The 16456-nt window shown below is 40.5% G+C and overlaps 1 protein-coding gene across 1 annotated transcript; it reads right to left on the bottom strand.

Annotated features, from left to right (window-relative positions):
* Positions 1 to 683: 683 nt before the first annotated feature.
* On the bottom strand, positions 684 to 16264 carry dnajb6b (DnaJ heat shock protein family (Hsp40) member B6b). The gene is made up of 10 exons (XM_061666732.1): positions 15922 to 16264; positions 12586 to 12679; positions 10921 to 11030; positions 10752 to 10820; positions 10472 to 10576; positions 8243 to 8356; positions 8000 to 8162; positions 7042 to 7112; positions 2025 to 2180; positions 684 to 1051 (listed from the first exon to the last, which is right to left on the bottom strand). The coding sequence occupies exons 2-10, from the start codon at positions 12648 to 12650 to the stop codon at positions 936 to 938; spliced, it is 969 nt and encodes a 322-aa protein (XP_061522716.1). The 5' UTR covers positions 12651 to 12679; positions 15922 to 16264; the 3' UTR covers positions 684 to 935.
* Positions 16265 to 16456: the final 192 nt, after the last annotated feature.

Genomic DNA, 16456 nt, shown 5'->3' with positions numbered 1-16456 from the left:
GTAGAAAAACATAAGCGCTATTATTATTATTATCGATGACATTGTCCAACAGGCAGTGTGGTGAACAAGCGGGGAACATGTCTGCCTCACAGTTCTGACGTTCATGGTTTGAATCTAAACTCTGACCATCCTGTGTCAAGTCAACTTTATTATTATTAATATACTATACATTACATACTACATATGAAGAACTCAAGCTGTTGTCAAACTTGCATCCTTTGATCATTTCTCCTCTTCTTTCCTTTTCTTCCAAACTCGTGCATCTGATGGTTTTGACCATTTCTTCTCCATGTTTACGGTCAAATCAATTTCTGATTATTCCCGAAGAATCACCCCTCCACACACACTCACCATCTCTTCTTACATGTCTTCGACAGAAGGGGGCGCAAATCCACCCCCACTCCCGGAAAAATGATTTGCATGCTCTGATGGCAATAGAAAAGCAATCCACCCGCCCCGTGCAGCCGCACATATTGCGCATACCAGAAACAGTCACTATATTTCTGTGAAATGTTGGTAAATAAAGCATGTGGTCTCTCACACACTGCCCCCAAGTGGCCAAACAAATAACGTGGGGAAATTTCCCCTCTTTCTCTTTCTAAATATTACGCTTTTATAAATGATTACCAATAACTATTTCTATGTTGCAAAAACTCATGAAAAGACACGTTTTCTTTGCACATTTATTGCTTCATGAGAGTTCATTAAAAAAAATAAATGAATGAACATTTCTTGAATGCATCCCTATGTTTATGAGAAACAAAAAGTGTCAAATACACAAAGGGAGGCTCATCTTTACAAACAAAATCCCTTTTTTGTTGAAGGTTTGAGGACACGTGCTGCAAATTTTGGGGAAACCCATTGCGTATCGGAGATTATGGCGAGTTGAAGTGAACATTTTCAAAGATAACGACAATCGGAAATAACAAGTTGCTTTAGAAAAAAGGACCCAACCCGCCGAACGAGGGGAAGAAGAGTCGAGGCGGCGGCGGCGCTCTTCTTCGTCTCGACTCCTTTAGCCAAAGTTTCTTCCTCTTGGGGTCCGTGCGACCTTCAGCAAAACAAAGCCACAGTCAGCCACATCAGGACTATCATTCTGATTCACGTGGTTTTATTATTTATTCATCTTTGTGCACGGAATTTTATACCAGAAACTGTCTCATGGCAGTTCAACTTAATTCACATCATTATTACAATTACAAAATGTCATTACTGTAATTATTAAAATTACTAAATGGCATGATTATAACTACAAAATACTCTACAAAGTCCTAATGTCCCAACAGCTAATTCTTAGAAGTCGTTACATAATTACGTAATTATTTTCAAAGGCTAAATTAAAACATTGAAATCTGTTACCCATGGATGAATGACAAATAAAAATACACATCTGAGATTTATGGGACTGATTTTTATCAGTGTTTCATTCCTTAAAAACATATTAGTAATTTATGATTATATATATATATATATGTGTGTGTGTGTGTGTGGCGAGTAAAGTGAAAGTTCCCGACTTAACTAATCCAATAAGTAGTTCATAAAAGCAATAATACAAATCAAAAAGGTACTCAAACTTTGAATTAAATGTTTTTTTTAAATAAATCGAATTCCATTTACAAATATGTGAACACAATATGGTAAATATATATTTTTTTAATATTAATGTAGTATTATATAATATATTATATTAAAAGTATATAATATTTTAATAAAAATACATTCAATTGAATTCTTAGTTATATTAATAAAATCACATAATACGTAAATAGATTTTTTTAAATACTATGAAATTAAATTAATAATGCATTACATTTGGAATACACTCATAAAATGTTAATAATCATCATCATAATAATAATACAGAAAGATGTATTTTAAATGAATAAATGACTTTTAATAACATAAAATGAAAAAAAAAAACCCTTGGGATTAAGGCAGGACATTTGATTGACAGCGTTTCCGGCTGTCCATCAAGCCGCAAGACAAACGAGCAAGCAATGAGCGTGGCCTGTCAAGTTCGTCACCTCTGCTGTGCCCGTACTCTCCTTCCTCCTCGTCCTCCTCGTCGTCAGCGGCGGGGTTCTGGGCCGAACTCCTCAGGTGGCGCTGGTGGTGCGAGCCCGCGACAGGAAGTAGATTGTGTCGGCGGCGGCGATGCTCGTCGTCGTCTGCCGTGACGTCTGTTTCACAACAAACAATTACCTCCTTTGGTCATCTTTCATGATGGAGCGATGACTGGTGGAGGGGATGCCGGGTTCATGTCAACACAATGGATGGCACCTGAACATAACACTTAACGCATAACCCTCGGCCCATGTGGCCCTAAGTGATTCCCAACCACTGTGCCGTGAGCGATCGTCAGGTGTGCTGCGGGAAATGATCCAAATTCGCTCAATTCCTCCGAAAATTTGTTATTCGCGACAAACAATCTATGCCACCGACGAACCCGTAGCTTGGGGCTACGCACCGCCACCTCATGAGTAGTGAAATTCCGCGAATAATCGTGTGTAGATGCCACAAGATGGCCGCAAAGCACGTGAAATGGAGACCGACACCGTGCACCTAGCATGTCCACACTCATGAACCCATGTTCCATAAGTGAGTGTCCTCAGTAGTGAAATTATTCAACACAGACAAAATCACCTCCACGTGAGGCTCATCAATAGGATTAGCAAGCATACCAGACCAAAAACACATGCACAAACTGATCACCTTTTGGCATTTACACACAAAAATAAATGTTAGGGAATACGGGCAAATTGTGAATACGAAGTAGACCACATGGACGATTAGTAGCTGCATCGGGAGACAAGCACAAACAGACTTTTCCTTTCACTTTTGAAAGGACGAGATGCATTCAAGTCTTGCCAACAACACAGGACGTCAAACGTAGACGACAAAAACACTATCATCGGATTAATGCTAATAAGAATACTCAGACTCCACCAGCGTGACGTAAAAGTAAGTCAAATATTATTGCTTTGTACAATAGCGAATAAACCCAATATTCAGCAAATAATGTCGGACGGGTTGTACGAGCGTGGGAATATTTCAGTTTGCGAATGCCGAACCGCAAACACGCGAGGGTTTGCCGAATAGCGACAGGCAGAATGATTAAATGTTCTTCCACGAGATGGCAGAAGGTACTGCATAATCAAGATGGGTTTCCACCTGTTGCCATTCATGCATCAGAATAAGAAATAAGATTTCGCTTATCAATAAAGGCTGGGAAACATTGCGGTACACTGAGGTAGGTAGTAGATGGTTGAGCTCCTCCGTCTTCAGATGCGTTTTTCAAAAATATCTTCACTTAACCATAACAAATTGTGTCCTATAGTCTATAAACAAAACGTCTTAAGAATTGTAAAAATAATAATAATAATAAAATTAAAAAATGTAATAATAACAAAACCCATGTGGAAATAGTGCAAAACAGTCAAGAAAATGTATGACAAATTTAAAATGACTTAACTAACCAACAGTGTGGAATGAGTGTAAAAACTAACAGTGGCCTGACAAATACAGTGTAAAACATTACAAAAAGGGTATAAAACGAAACATTTGAAAAGTGAAATAGTGTGACAACTGTCAAAGCAACACGTCAAACATCCTTGAGACGCGCACGCGCACACGCACTCCATTCATATTTCATGCGGATGACTTGATTGCGATTAGTCATGTAAATAAAATGAGATTTTCTTATTGTTCCCTGCAGGTCATTTACATTTATATTGAATTAGTAGCAGCACCGGGGAGACAAATGACGCCGCCAGCCGCCAGATTACGCGACGATCTCGCCGCCATTGTGTCGCGTAATTAAGGAGGCGGGGGGGGGAAAAAAAAAAAAGGGAGGCCAGATGCTCGCCGAGCTCGCTTTAGACAACCGCGAAAACTCTTTATCGCCATATCGTTTCCTACCTGTGGGAGCAAACAGCTTCGTTTTGCTTTTTAGGGGTGGACAAATGAGCTTTTTTTAGGCCACGTTATTCCCACCATGCTCTGCTCCAGTCCACAAGACAATAAGACAATATTTGTCTTATTATGAGGCGGTTACCTCGGTGATGAGATGGCCTCCGATACGAGGGGGTCGGTAATTAACTCACGCAAACAAAAACAAAGAGATGTGATGATAATTACAAGCTGATTTTCTTGTTGTTGTTGTCGAGTGGATCACATTTGATAAGCAAAACATTGGCTGGGTGCTTTTCATTTGTCGCTATTGTCTTCAGAGGGGCTTTCATTATACACTGCAGCAACACTTGTCAACATAAGAGTGCTGGGAATAAATCACTATTCAGGAACTGTGAAATACATAACTTATGAAACAAAATGATACTGTACACATTTTGTTATGTTATAAGCAATAACCTTTGTTTTTGCTCCGAACAAATCATCTGATTTGAGGAAACACCCGTTTTGGAATTAGTAAGGAAAGGCCGAGGGGGGCACGACTTGTTACGTCACAGCCAGCGTCTTTAGTGGGCAGCCAGTGACATCCAGTGGCAAAAGGGGGTATAGCATTACAATCTACAGAAAAACGCTACGTTTTCCTTCGCCACTCTTTTTGCTTCTTTTCACTCATTACAACAAAATTAACGCACTTTAATATAACTAATGAAGAAATAGCAACTTTGAGTCAAAACAGCATCACGAATCATGCTTCTGTGAAAAAAAATGTGTATTGTAAAAAAATGTTTTTGTCATTGTGTAAAAATAGTCACAGCAGTATTTTTTTTAAATATACATACTCTAACAATTGTGTAAAGTGTGAATAGTCTAGAAACTTTTTAAAAATGTGGTAATTTTTATAACGGCAAAAATGGTGAACTGGAAATAAACTGAAAAAAAACAAAAACATGTAAAACATTTTTAACATGTAAAAAAAGTGGAAATAGTGTAAAAACTGTTGTAAAAAAGTAACAAAAAAGTGTGGAAAATGTTTCAACAAAAACGTGTGTAGAAATAGTGTACAAATTGTGCAAAAAGCCCTAAATAAGCTATTAAAAATGTACACAAACTTAAATTGATCATTTTGTGTCCTGTTTAAACCTGTGCCAAGAACAATGCGACTTTGTCTATTCTGCTTTTGCCAACATTTCCATTGTGGCCGGCTTGTCATTACTGGAGCTGAGATTTTGCTCATGGGGCTGCAGCGTCGCCTAGCAACAGTGTGCGCACGGCTGATGTTGAGGACTGGTTGCATGTGCACACTATGTAAGGAATGTGACACACCTGAGCCAGGTTGCCTTTCCCTTCGTCATCATCATCATCATCATCATCTTCACGCCAAATATGCTACTGGTGCTCCTTGTGTCAATACGCTGGCCTGTGCGCGCGCACACGTGCATGCAGGAGTTTCCATTCACTTTTTACAAACCCTTGTTTGCAACCCCTGTGAAAAGGGTCCTCATTGGAAGGCGGCACATTCCAACTTGCAGTGGAGAGAATCTTTGGATCAACAGTTTGTATGAGTTTAAAAAAAAAAAAAAAAACATCTTTGACAAAAGATAGAACGCAGATTTGTCTATGTTTTACCAGGCAGATGCGCGCACACACGCTACTTTATTAAACCCAGCAGTACTTCTACACCGCCACTAGGTGACAGTGCCGCGCTGCAAAACACATTCTTGTTCCCTTTCTGTTCATCATCTCTCTTTTTTTTGTGTTGTTTATGTAACAGGTTTTAGATTTGTTACAAAAAAAGAGTTACAAATGTTAAAATATTACAGAAAGCAGTGCCTGGACAGTTAATAGTCCAGTGTCTTCAAAGGGCGAGTGGATTTGATTTATTTAAATTTTGACAGATTTTAGACTTATTTAGTTGGTTGTAGTTAGTTAAGGTTAACATGTTACTAAAATCTTGCCTGTAGTTGTCAGGTGTCTTCAAAGGGCAACGAGTACATTTTATTTTTGTTTTGCGTTTTTAAGACTTGTACAAGTTTGAAATGTTAAACTGTTAAACGTTGCCTGCATTTAATTTGAAGTCTTCAATGGGTGAACAGTTTTACTCTATTTTTACTTTATTTTTAGCCTTTGTAGTTTGATTTCAACAATTTAAAACTGTTACTTAAAATAAAAACTGTCGAGATGCCAACAGCGGGATTAATTTCCATTGGGGAAAATTTGTTGGAAGTCAACCAGCATTTTGTGTGGAAAACGTAGCATTAAAACATTTATAAAGGCAAGACTTTCTGTCTCGTGTACCTAATCAAGTGGCTGTTGGGTGGGATAGAAAGCGCAGGCAGACAAAAGCGGTGTGGTCAAGCGGTAAAAGGTGAGTTATACCTGTACTGAGATGGACATGAGTTTTCAGGTTAAACACACGATGATGAACCAAGCAATGAGTCAGTCTGAAGTCTCGGTTTTGGGTGACAAACAAGTTTCAGGCAACTTGTCAAAACAAACCAAAGTGTGAGAAGTAAGAAAACACACAATGCAAACTTGCAAGAACATTCTACACAACCACAAAGTCAAGTTTTATTGAACATTGTCCTCCCGGTGTTAATCAATGGCGTTCCCGAGTATAAAACACAGGGGGAGAGCGTGAACGGCTATCCGATCATGCAGTGTGCTTTTCATGGGGGGGGGGGGGAAAGCATCACGTTGTTATTCACACGTTCATTCATCACACATGATGGCAGCTAACAGGTTAGCGAGGGGGAGTTAGAAGACTTAAGACAGGGGTGAGGAACCATTTGTGAGGCTTTTTTTTTTTTTTCCTCTGACGTTTCGTATTTTTAGAACTAAAATCCTCACCACAGATTACCCAACTCTGACTTAACGTGTTAAAGCTCTCGACATGCCAAAAAATGTCAGTTGAACAGAATAGAAACATACATCATAGAATATGTAAAGCCGTTTTGTGCGCTGAAATCGACTCCGAACGTAGGAACTGCAATAAATAGACGAGTAAAAAGAGGCTACTCCCTCAGAGAGGCTGCTGCAGCAGACACGGGCGGGGAATTCGGTGGCGGTGGTTTCGGTGTTTGTCTGCGAAGTGACACTTTTACTTGTTATTGAGTCTCAGGAGCTGCTCCTCACCGTTAACCGTTAGCGACTTGAGCTGGCCGTCCTCCTCCACCTCCACGCGCTCCTGTCCGTTCTCCACCGTCCTGTCCGCACACGCAAACGGTTTCAGAGACACAGGCGGCTTCAGCTGGAATTACACTAGGTGGTGCATTGAAACAATTCCGATTTTGTATTTTTTTTGCTCATGTTGGCAAGATTGGGATATGAATCATCATAGCATAAAGGGAGTATGTAATGTAATCGGTTATTTTCAGATTGGAATCAGGCAGGCCTCTACCAAACTGATGTGTTCACCATTCAAACTAAGCTATTCCAGTATTTTTGTGCCCTTTCTGCAATACCCTAAAATGCCACAAGAGACCGCCAAATCCTAACACTGACAGAACGCAAGGGTTGCTGTGACAATTTGGATCGACAACATATTGCTCAACATGGCGGCTCCCTGAGATGGATGAAACTCGATCAATCTGTTTTATTGTTACTACACAAATGTAATACTAATCAGAATACCGTACTTAGACTAGTGGGGGAACATAAACAATAAATAATTGGCTTTAGATCGACGTTGAAAGATGAACTTGAAATGTTTTGAGATCGTAATTGGTGTTATATTTATGGTTTTGAATAATACAGGAAATTATAAACATTTTAGGAGATGTGAGTTACTCATGAATTTTCGCTATCCATGTCAGGGCTCGGTCATCCACCGATGGGTGACATACCCAAACAAAGCAAACACCCAAGGTAAATCTAAACCACAGCTAAACAGTGACAATTAAATAAGGTCGAAATGTACGTTAGATTATCGTCCATCAGTAAACGAGCCAGAAAATATCACATAGTGGAGGGGAGTACGGTATGTAACAATTAATATTTAATATTGAATATAGGCATTAAATCAGAACTGCGCACTTGCGCCTCCATTTTAAATCCAGTTTTTAAAAAAAATAAAGTAAGTGAAATTACATACCGCTTGGTGGTGATTTTTCTGCCGTTGATGAATTTGGTAGAAGTCGAGACTGATTTGAAGTTGGCCATTCCACCTCCGCCTCCTCCTCCTCCTCCTCCTCCGCCGAACGACGAGGAGAAGGAGGTGAACCCGCCGCCCCCCATGTCACCGAACGCGTTAAAACCTACACGGAGGAGAGACGTGTACGTTTGGCGAGGGGGGCGTCAAAACGTTCCGAGGAGTCGTAGGTTCCGACGTACGCACCAGAGTCGAACGAGAAGGCCCCGAAATCGAAGAGCCCGCCGCCTCCTGTTCGGGTTCGGGTGGCCCCCCTGTGGCGAGCGTGCCCGATAAAGTCGTTGAGCGGGTCGTTGGCGGCTGAAAGACACAGAAAGTCGCATTACAACCAGTTTTGGTACCGCACAATAGTCACGATATCGCGATATCCCAAAATGAAAAGTGCCTCGATATCGTTGTGGGATTGTCTCGGTATAAAAATAATTAGCTGTTGTGTTTAAAATTTTGTTTTGGGGCGGCTATACGCAGAAAACCTTAAGAGAGGCTGCTCAGAAAAATAAATCATCCTAGAAAAATCACGAAGCGGAGGAAAAGAAAATAAGGATTCTTATGCTCCTGCGTTTATAACTTCTCTTGAATTGTTGGACTCAAGCAAAGAAATCACTGTTAGTATCCAGTTTCCAATGTTATAAATAAAAAAATATGACAATACAGTTAATACTGTTCATTATTGAACAGACCATTTCTCATTGGACAGTTTTGTTATTGTGAGCATATATTATTGCTGCAGCAATAAAACTGTTTTGGAGGTGGAACATTTGAATGTAAACATTGGATGGGACGGGGATAGAAGCGCATGGTAATATATGATTTGAAACGGACAGAAACTACTCAAACCGACTGAGAAGGGCTCGGCAAGAAGAAGAGCAAGAAAAAACAGGTTTTTTGCTTTTCATCTGCATACATGTAAAGTATTGTTGCGTCATACAATGTTTCTGGTTTAATTCACTTCTGTGTGTATGTAGTAGTATGTATTTATTAATGTACACTTTGCCATTCACGTCTCAATTTCTAGTGTTCATTATTCATGTACAGTTTCCAAATATGCACGTGATATTTTAGGATTTTTTTAAATTCTTTTACTGTCCACTTGACTGCTTTAAAACCTAAATTTCTCCATTGCGGGACGAATAAAGGGTCATTCGAAATAAAACGAGGCGCGATAACAGCTAATCGAAGGGGAAAGACGACGCCTCACTTGACCTCTGTTGAGAGAAAAGCCGAAAATAAAGAGACCCCCGAGAAAACCTACAACCGCATTAACCGGATGCTCCCTTTGGAGGGCGCCAGAGGACAACTGATGCCAACCTGTCCCATTTTCTTCCACATTTTGAACCAGTGTTCCAAAATATGTGCAAACAGGTTAGAAAGGTGGGGAATATGAGGAAAATGTTGCTGACAGAAGTACTTGAAGAAGTACTTCTGCAATAGTGAAAATGTTTTTTGTTAACAGTGATTATTCTAAAGTCAATATGTCCATCCATCCATTTTCTGAGCCGCTTCTCCTCACTGGGGTCGCGGGCGTGCTGGAGCCAATCCCAGCTGTCATCGGGCAGGAGGCGGGGTACACCCTGAACTGGTTGCCAGCCAATCGCAGGGCACATACAAACAAACAACCATTCGCACTCACAGTCACACCTACGGGCAATTTTAGAGTCTCCAATTAACGTATGTTTTGGGGATGTGGGAGGAAACCGGAGTGCCCGGAGAAAACCCACGCAGGTACGGGGAGAACATGCAAACTCCACACAGGCGGAGCCGGGGATTGAACCCGGGTCCTCAGAACTGTGAGGCTGACGCTCTAACCAGTCGTCCACCGTGCCGCCTAAAGTCAGTATGTTAAACATGAAATGTGACCGTGTTTTTTCCACACGCAGCCATTATTGCACGCGCTTTAATACGGCGGCTATTTTCGACAGCATTCCAGCCGAATGATGTCGACGCTCGCGTTTATCCTGCGCCTGTGGCCCAGCTCCATATTTAGAGCTGGGCCCTGCGTCCAGCGCACATGCCTTCCACACGAGCGGCCTCCTCTTCCTGCTGCTGCCGCCGTACACTTAATACACAGCTTGTGACATCATCGGCCGCGGATCGTTACTGCCTCTTAATGGAGTTTAATAACAGCGGCGAGGGCAAATTAAATGGCGGTCCATCCAGGGGAGATACTTAAAACGTTTGGCAGCATCCTCACAACAGCTACGCACGCCGTCCCTTGGGTGCTAAACTCCACCGAACACTTGCAACATCAGCTTTAAAGTGGAGTTCAGTCGGGAAAGCTGCCAAATCTACAAAGTCAAATAAATCGATAAAATATATTCATCACCCCAGCTGTAGTGCGATTGTACCTACATAAGCCAAACTGTGTTGTTCCGCAGTCAATGCTCATATTGCACCGTTTTGAGTATGCACACTTACCGAAAAAATCTGCAAAGGGATCTCTGCCGCCAAAGAATTCCCGGAAGACGTCCTCAGGGTTTCGGAATGTGAAGTCGTAGCCGCCAAAGTGATTGTTGTGGCCTCCTGTGCGACACACACAAACACACACACACACACACAAAAGCTAATCAAATCTGTGCAGAATTGATTGAATTGGTCATTTCTTTGATGGATTGTCAGTTTAAAACGCTATTTTACTGATCAACAAGCAGGCAGATTTAAGAGAGTGTGCAGTGGAGCTCCGCGTTCATCTCCTTACCTGCTCCCCCACCGCCTCCTGCAGACAGCCCTTGTTTGCCATATTTGTCATAAATATTCCTCTTGTTTTCTACGTGGGAATGATGGGAGACACACAAGTGCTTGAGGGAATCATCAATCAGATGCATTATTTATTATGCATGATTTGTCTGATTTCCTGTCCTTCTCACCATCCGAGAGAACCTCGTAAGCCTCGGCCAGCTCTTTGAACCTCTTCTCGGCCTCCTCCTTGTTTTCGGGGTTCTTGTCCGGGTGCCACTTTAGCGCCTGTTTCCTGTACCTGAAACACAATGCAACAAAAACTTTAATAAAACAAAGAAAAGGAATGCGAATAGTGCATTTTGGAATGAATGACTAGCTATGAATCACTTCAGGGCACGGCCATCATCCCACACAACATTAGTCAGTCTAACCATGTGGAGCAGAGTAAGAGTTTTGCGTTTTATGGCGACTTGGCTTCACATTAATGAAAACTAAAATAGTCCAGCTGTCTTGGATACAATTATCAAATTTGGCAGCAATCGGGGAAAAAAAACGCTAGGAGTAACTGTCTAAAATGATCGCTTCAAACCAAAATGACACAATTCCTGCTTTTTTTTTTTTTTGGGTGGGTCGACTCCAAATCGACATGCCGGGCAAATTTCATGTCACTAAGTGAAACGAATTCTAAACGCATTTTATGACGACTCATCAAATGCCACATGCAATGGCAAAAAAAATGCATTCCTCAAGATTTAGTGTCGTTTAGTGTCTGTCCCTTGGGAGTAGTCCAAATGTCCCTAAAATGGCCGCTTGAAACCACAATAGCAGACTTCTTTGTTTTGTCAAGCAAGCCTTCGTGAGCCTTTTTCTTTGGTCTCCTCATGATAGACATGCCTACCAAATTTCATGGACTGGCTTCAAGGGACTTTTTATTTATTTATTTATTTTTAATTCAGGGGGAATTTACTGAGCCAATCCATTTAGCTCAGCTAGCATGAACATTTTGAGACTTCTTGAGTATGCAAAAGCCGTCCAAATGGTAATTGAATTGGCCTTGGCTGAAAAGACTAAGATCTGTTTTTGTGTTGGGGAGGAGCTAAGTTTGGCCTGGGTTGTTAGTGGAAGTTGCAGAGAGTCGTCGCCGCATGTGTATGTGCACACATTTCTTTTTTTTTTTTTTTTTCTAACTCAAATCATCTGTAAGCCCTTTATTTTTAAGGGTAATTGCAAGATGAGTTTGAAATTATATAGAGGCCATGCGCAACCAACTTCTCCATTGGGAAAAACACGAACAAACACTTGAAATCATGATCCAAAAACTGTTTAATTCTTTACATTCAATTTAATAATTCTATTTCTGTATGCTTTTTTTATATAAATTACAATACCAAAGAGTACGATTTTTCTCATATAAAGGTGTTACAATTTTTTTGTTGGTGTTTTTGGGGGTTTGGAACAAATTAATGGCATTTCAATTCAATTGAATGGGGAATGATTTGAGATGTTTTGAATTACAAGCACGGTCATGGAACAAAGTACACTTGTAAGTCAAGGCACCACTGTTTTGACTTTTTGTGACATTTTTGTTTGGTAATGTGACATGAGTAGAAAGTAACCTTGACATGAGTAGAAAGTAACCTTGATTGAGCCAAAGCCTTGGCTCAATCAAGGTTGGGTAACACCGGACTACGGCACGTTCTGACAAATCTTGCCATAGGAACGGAACTCCGGAGCAGCACCTTTGCAGCCAAACTTGACACTGACGTGCAAAATAAAGTCAACTTCCTCTGTTGTGGTCAACGAACACGAAATTATTTCCTCTCCAGAGAGCTGTCATTTTAGATCACACTTACGCTTTTTTGATGTCGGCTTGCGTTGCATTTTTGTGTACTCCTAATATCTGGTAGTACTCCACCATGGCTCACTTGGACAACGAGACGCTCCTTCCTGCGTGGAGAGAAGAGAGGGGGGAGTTGTTTTCAAAGAAGAAGCAATAACTGGCCTTCACTCTCTCACTGGGCCTCGACGACTAATAAACTCAAAGCGCAAAAAGTGCAAAAAGTGCAAAAAGCAAAAGCTCGCCCGTGGCACCGAGGTTGTCAAAGTGTAAATCATGGAGCGCCACGAAGAATGAAGCTTATGACAAGTCGCAACAAGTCTCATTCTCTCTCACACACACACACACGCACACACAGAAAGACACGCACACAAACTGTCTGCTGAATGTTGACAATTCTCGTTATAACAAAGTTTGGATTTTTTTTTTTTTTTTTTTCTCAAACTGACTGAACCACCACCAAAGAAGTTACTTTACTTAAGGGTCACTTTAGTAAGGTTTCACTACCACGGTCATAGTTAGTTAGTGTCCATCATTTCATTTTTATTTTTACATGCAAACTTTCTACTTACGCTTTAGTTAGTTAGATCAAGTTTTTTTTTGTTCTTTCATTTGGTTAAGTTTGGTCATTCGAATTGGTTAGTTAGTTCCGCAAGCTAGGCAAAAATACATCTGGATAAATGGTGCTGAGATTTTCTTTTTTCCAGTACAATTTTTTTTAAATTCCTAGGTTTATCGTTCATGACTTTGTTCATTAAAGTTCATTTTGCTCTGGTAGTTTTGATTTAGTTAGTTCATTCAATCAAGTTACTCTGCTCCTCATTCGTTTGGCAAACAAAAAAATACATTCAGGTAAAGATGCTGAAACTCAAACTTTGGTAACGTTTTAGAACAGATGTCATCATTTGTTAGTACTGAAGTCATTTAGTTAGTTAGTTCAAACTTGGGTTGAGTTTATGAGTGAGTTAATTTGTTCGAATTGGTTTGCAAGGCAAACTGGGCAAAAGTACTGCCTGATAAACGTCAATCATGGTTTCTTTTTTCATGCAAACTTTTTTAACTTGGGTTAAGTTTTTAACTTTAAGTTACTTAGGTAACTTTTTACCTATACTACCATTTAACTAGGTTATCATTCCAGTCAGTTCATTCATTCCAGTTACTTTGCATGTTCAAGTTTATTGGTTATCTTATTAGTTAGTTAGTTAGAGAGTATTTTAGTTTGAGTTGCTTATTTCAGTTGTGAATTACACAAAAATCCATCCAGATAAAAGGTGCCGATGGTAATTTGTTTTCTAAACTTTTGTAACTATTTTCTACTTTGGTTGTTGTTTATGACTTGGTTAGTCCTTTAGTTTGAGTTAAATGTATTAATTTAGCTCATTTGAGTTGTTTTCATCGAAGTAAAAGCTTGATCGAGTGAATTTGTTCAAGTTATTTCATTCAATTAGTTCGTTCAAACTAGCCAATAATCTAAAGTTGTTTCAAGATGTTTTTTGCCGTTTGAGTCAATATGGACAGTCCAGCCTAATTTTTTGTCCTCCAACAACCAGCAAGTGGCTCCCTCACATACAAACCCCAACAAGCATTTTTTTCTCCCTTTGGGCTTGAACATCTAAATGTAACTGTACAGAATAAATGTCTGCTATGATTTAACGACGAGCTTCTTGTCGTGGGCTCGAGGGAGGGGAAGCCTGCGAGGCACTGGAGGGCAGCATGTTGCTAGTTTTCTGTCAACACGCAAGACAACATATATATCTCCTCTGTATTTTGGCAAAAAGCCTCATTTTCACTAAAACTGAACTTATTTTGTATGTTTTTTCTTTTTGCTACCAACAATGGGAGCAAAGGGCAGTAAAGACGGGTTTGCCCCGACAGACAAGACATCGGTTGAGCAAAGATGTCAAGCAATACTTTAGCACGCCGTCTGCATCGTTGACCTTACGGAAATAGCGACCCGACGTCTCCCTCAACGTCCAGCGAAATTACAGCAAAGACATACGCGCGGTCGTCATAGTGAAAGCATACACAAACTCAGACTGTTTACACTGCGAAGCTTGACAGGCCCCGTTTTGCTCGCTATTTATATCAGTGGCCTTTGCAGTTACATTGTGTTTGTATTACAAGCATGTGGGGAGATTTTTAGGGGGGCGGGTGGGGATTTTGGCAGTGCCAGTGTAAGGTGGGCCATGTTGACGATGTGCAAACTGCCGTGTGGAACAGCAGTCAGTAGAAAGAGAACAAAGTGTAGGAAGCAAACAAAAAGCATGCATGCCGAGTTGTGAATGTGAATGATTGGTGCTAGGGTTAAATAAACACCTGCTTGGATTTTTCAAACCTCCTTCAGGTGCCGCGCTTTATAGAGGTGACAAGTTTTTCTGCACAAAAAGGCTGATTCACGCCAACTCGGTAGGACTGTGTTTGATGACAAGCATGTTGCTTAACTGATAAGACTCCTCCAGGGACAAATTGCAGCAACAGCAGAGCGGAAGACCGACAACAGCCACTCAATAGCAACAAATAGAGCCGGCGATGGCTTGGAAAAATTATGATGGCTTATAAAAATTCCTAAATCAGGTCACTCAGAAATTAATGTACCAATGAAACGTTTTTTTTTTTTAAATTGCAACTTTATTGAATTAAAAAATTGTTAAAATATACAACTTTTTTTATTATTCAAAATACAATTTTTTTCTGTGGGCAAAAAAAATCTATAAAAATTACTATTCTCATATTATGACTTTTAATTAAAAAATATATAAACTTCAGTGTTTAGTCCAACCAAAATAAGATTTTATAGAAATCTCTAACGGTTTCTTCTCTCTCAAATTGTAGGACTTTCATCATCCATTTTGTTTGTTGAGACTCTCACAAGCCGAAGTTTCGGGAGTATGACGTCACAACCCCCTCAAACACACGTCACACGAACGGTTCATGCAAATAGGGGGAAATTACAGCAACCTTATCAGACTAAAATACAAGAGAAGTCTTGAACGAGCCGAATCAACGGTTTAATCGTGTGTTAAGACACTGCAGCCGAATATTGGTGAATTACTTCTTAGGTCCCATAACAGCTGGAAACGTCACGAAAAATAGTCACGTTGACAGTGAAATGTGGTTTGGAGGTCGGCACATTTAACATTTGTGGTTTTCAAAATGAAACGCTTGGCTAGAGCTTGGTTAAATACCCCCCGTGTTGTGTTTAGTTACAGTGTTTTAAGCTAGCCCCCGGTGCAGTTATTTTCCATATGCGTTGAAAATGTGCATTCAAAAAAAGATGAGATTGAGAAAATGCGGCAAAGAGACGATACATATAAACAAAGACCAAAGCAATTCTCGTTAAGCGTCCGCTCACTCGTTTGGTTGACGGAAGCAGGCCCGAGCAGACGAAGCTCCTGTAGCCGCTGTGGCTGTCCCTTTTGACGGCGAGCAGCAGTTGATGAAGGCTGCTGGTCCTCCGCAGCCAACCAAATGGAAATGTGCTCCTGCCGTTGCGTTCAAAGACCGTTGTAGATTAGCCCTCAAACAGCAACAGAATGTTTATCGTAGACAGTCGGAACAGCCAAAAGGCTATTAACATTTGTCATATGCTGTACCTAATAACTCTGTTTTTTTTTTTAAAGATCGATCCCACCTCTATCAAGTACTAATGATCTATGCGTCTATTACGAGAAGTACGCGAAGGCAGCACGCCTTGCAGCGTCGACTGAGATGACGCAAGACACACTCAAAAGGACCGCCTTCCAAGGTCCAGCGTTGTAAATCAAACGGCATTTAGTCGTTGTAAAGTTGAACAAAATAAATCAATAAATACATAAATAATTACATTTGAATGGAAGATTTCAATTCCCTGCCCCTTCAAGGGGCGCGAAAGGTTACCTGCGCCACCT

This window comes from Phycodurus eques, chromosome 21 (assembly GCF_024500275.1).
Source record: "Phycodurus eques isolate BA_2022a chromosome 21, UOR_Pequ_1.1, whole genome shotgun sequence".
Lineage (NCBI taxonomy): Eukaryota > Metazoa > Chordata > Actinopteri > Syngnathiformes > Syngnathidae > Phycodurus > Phycodurus eques.
The sequence above is the reverse complement of the archived record's forward strand: the minus strand, read 5'-3'. Positions and strand labels throughout refer to the sequence as shown.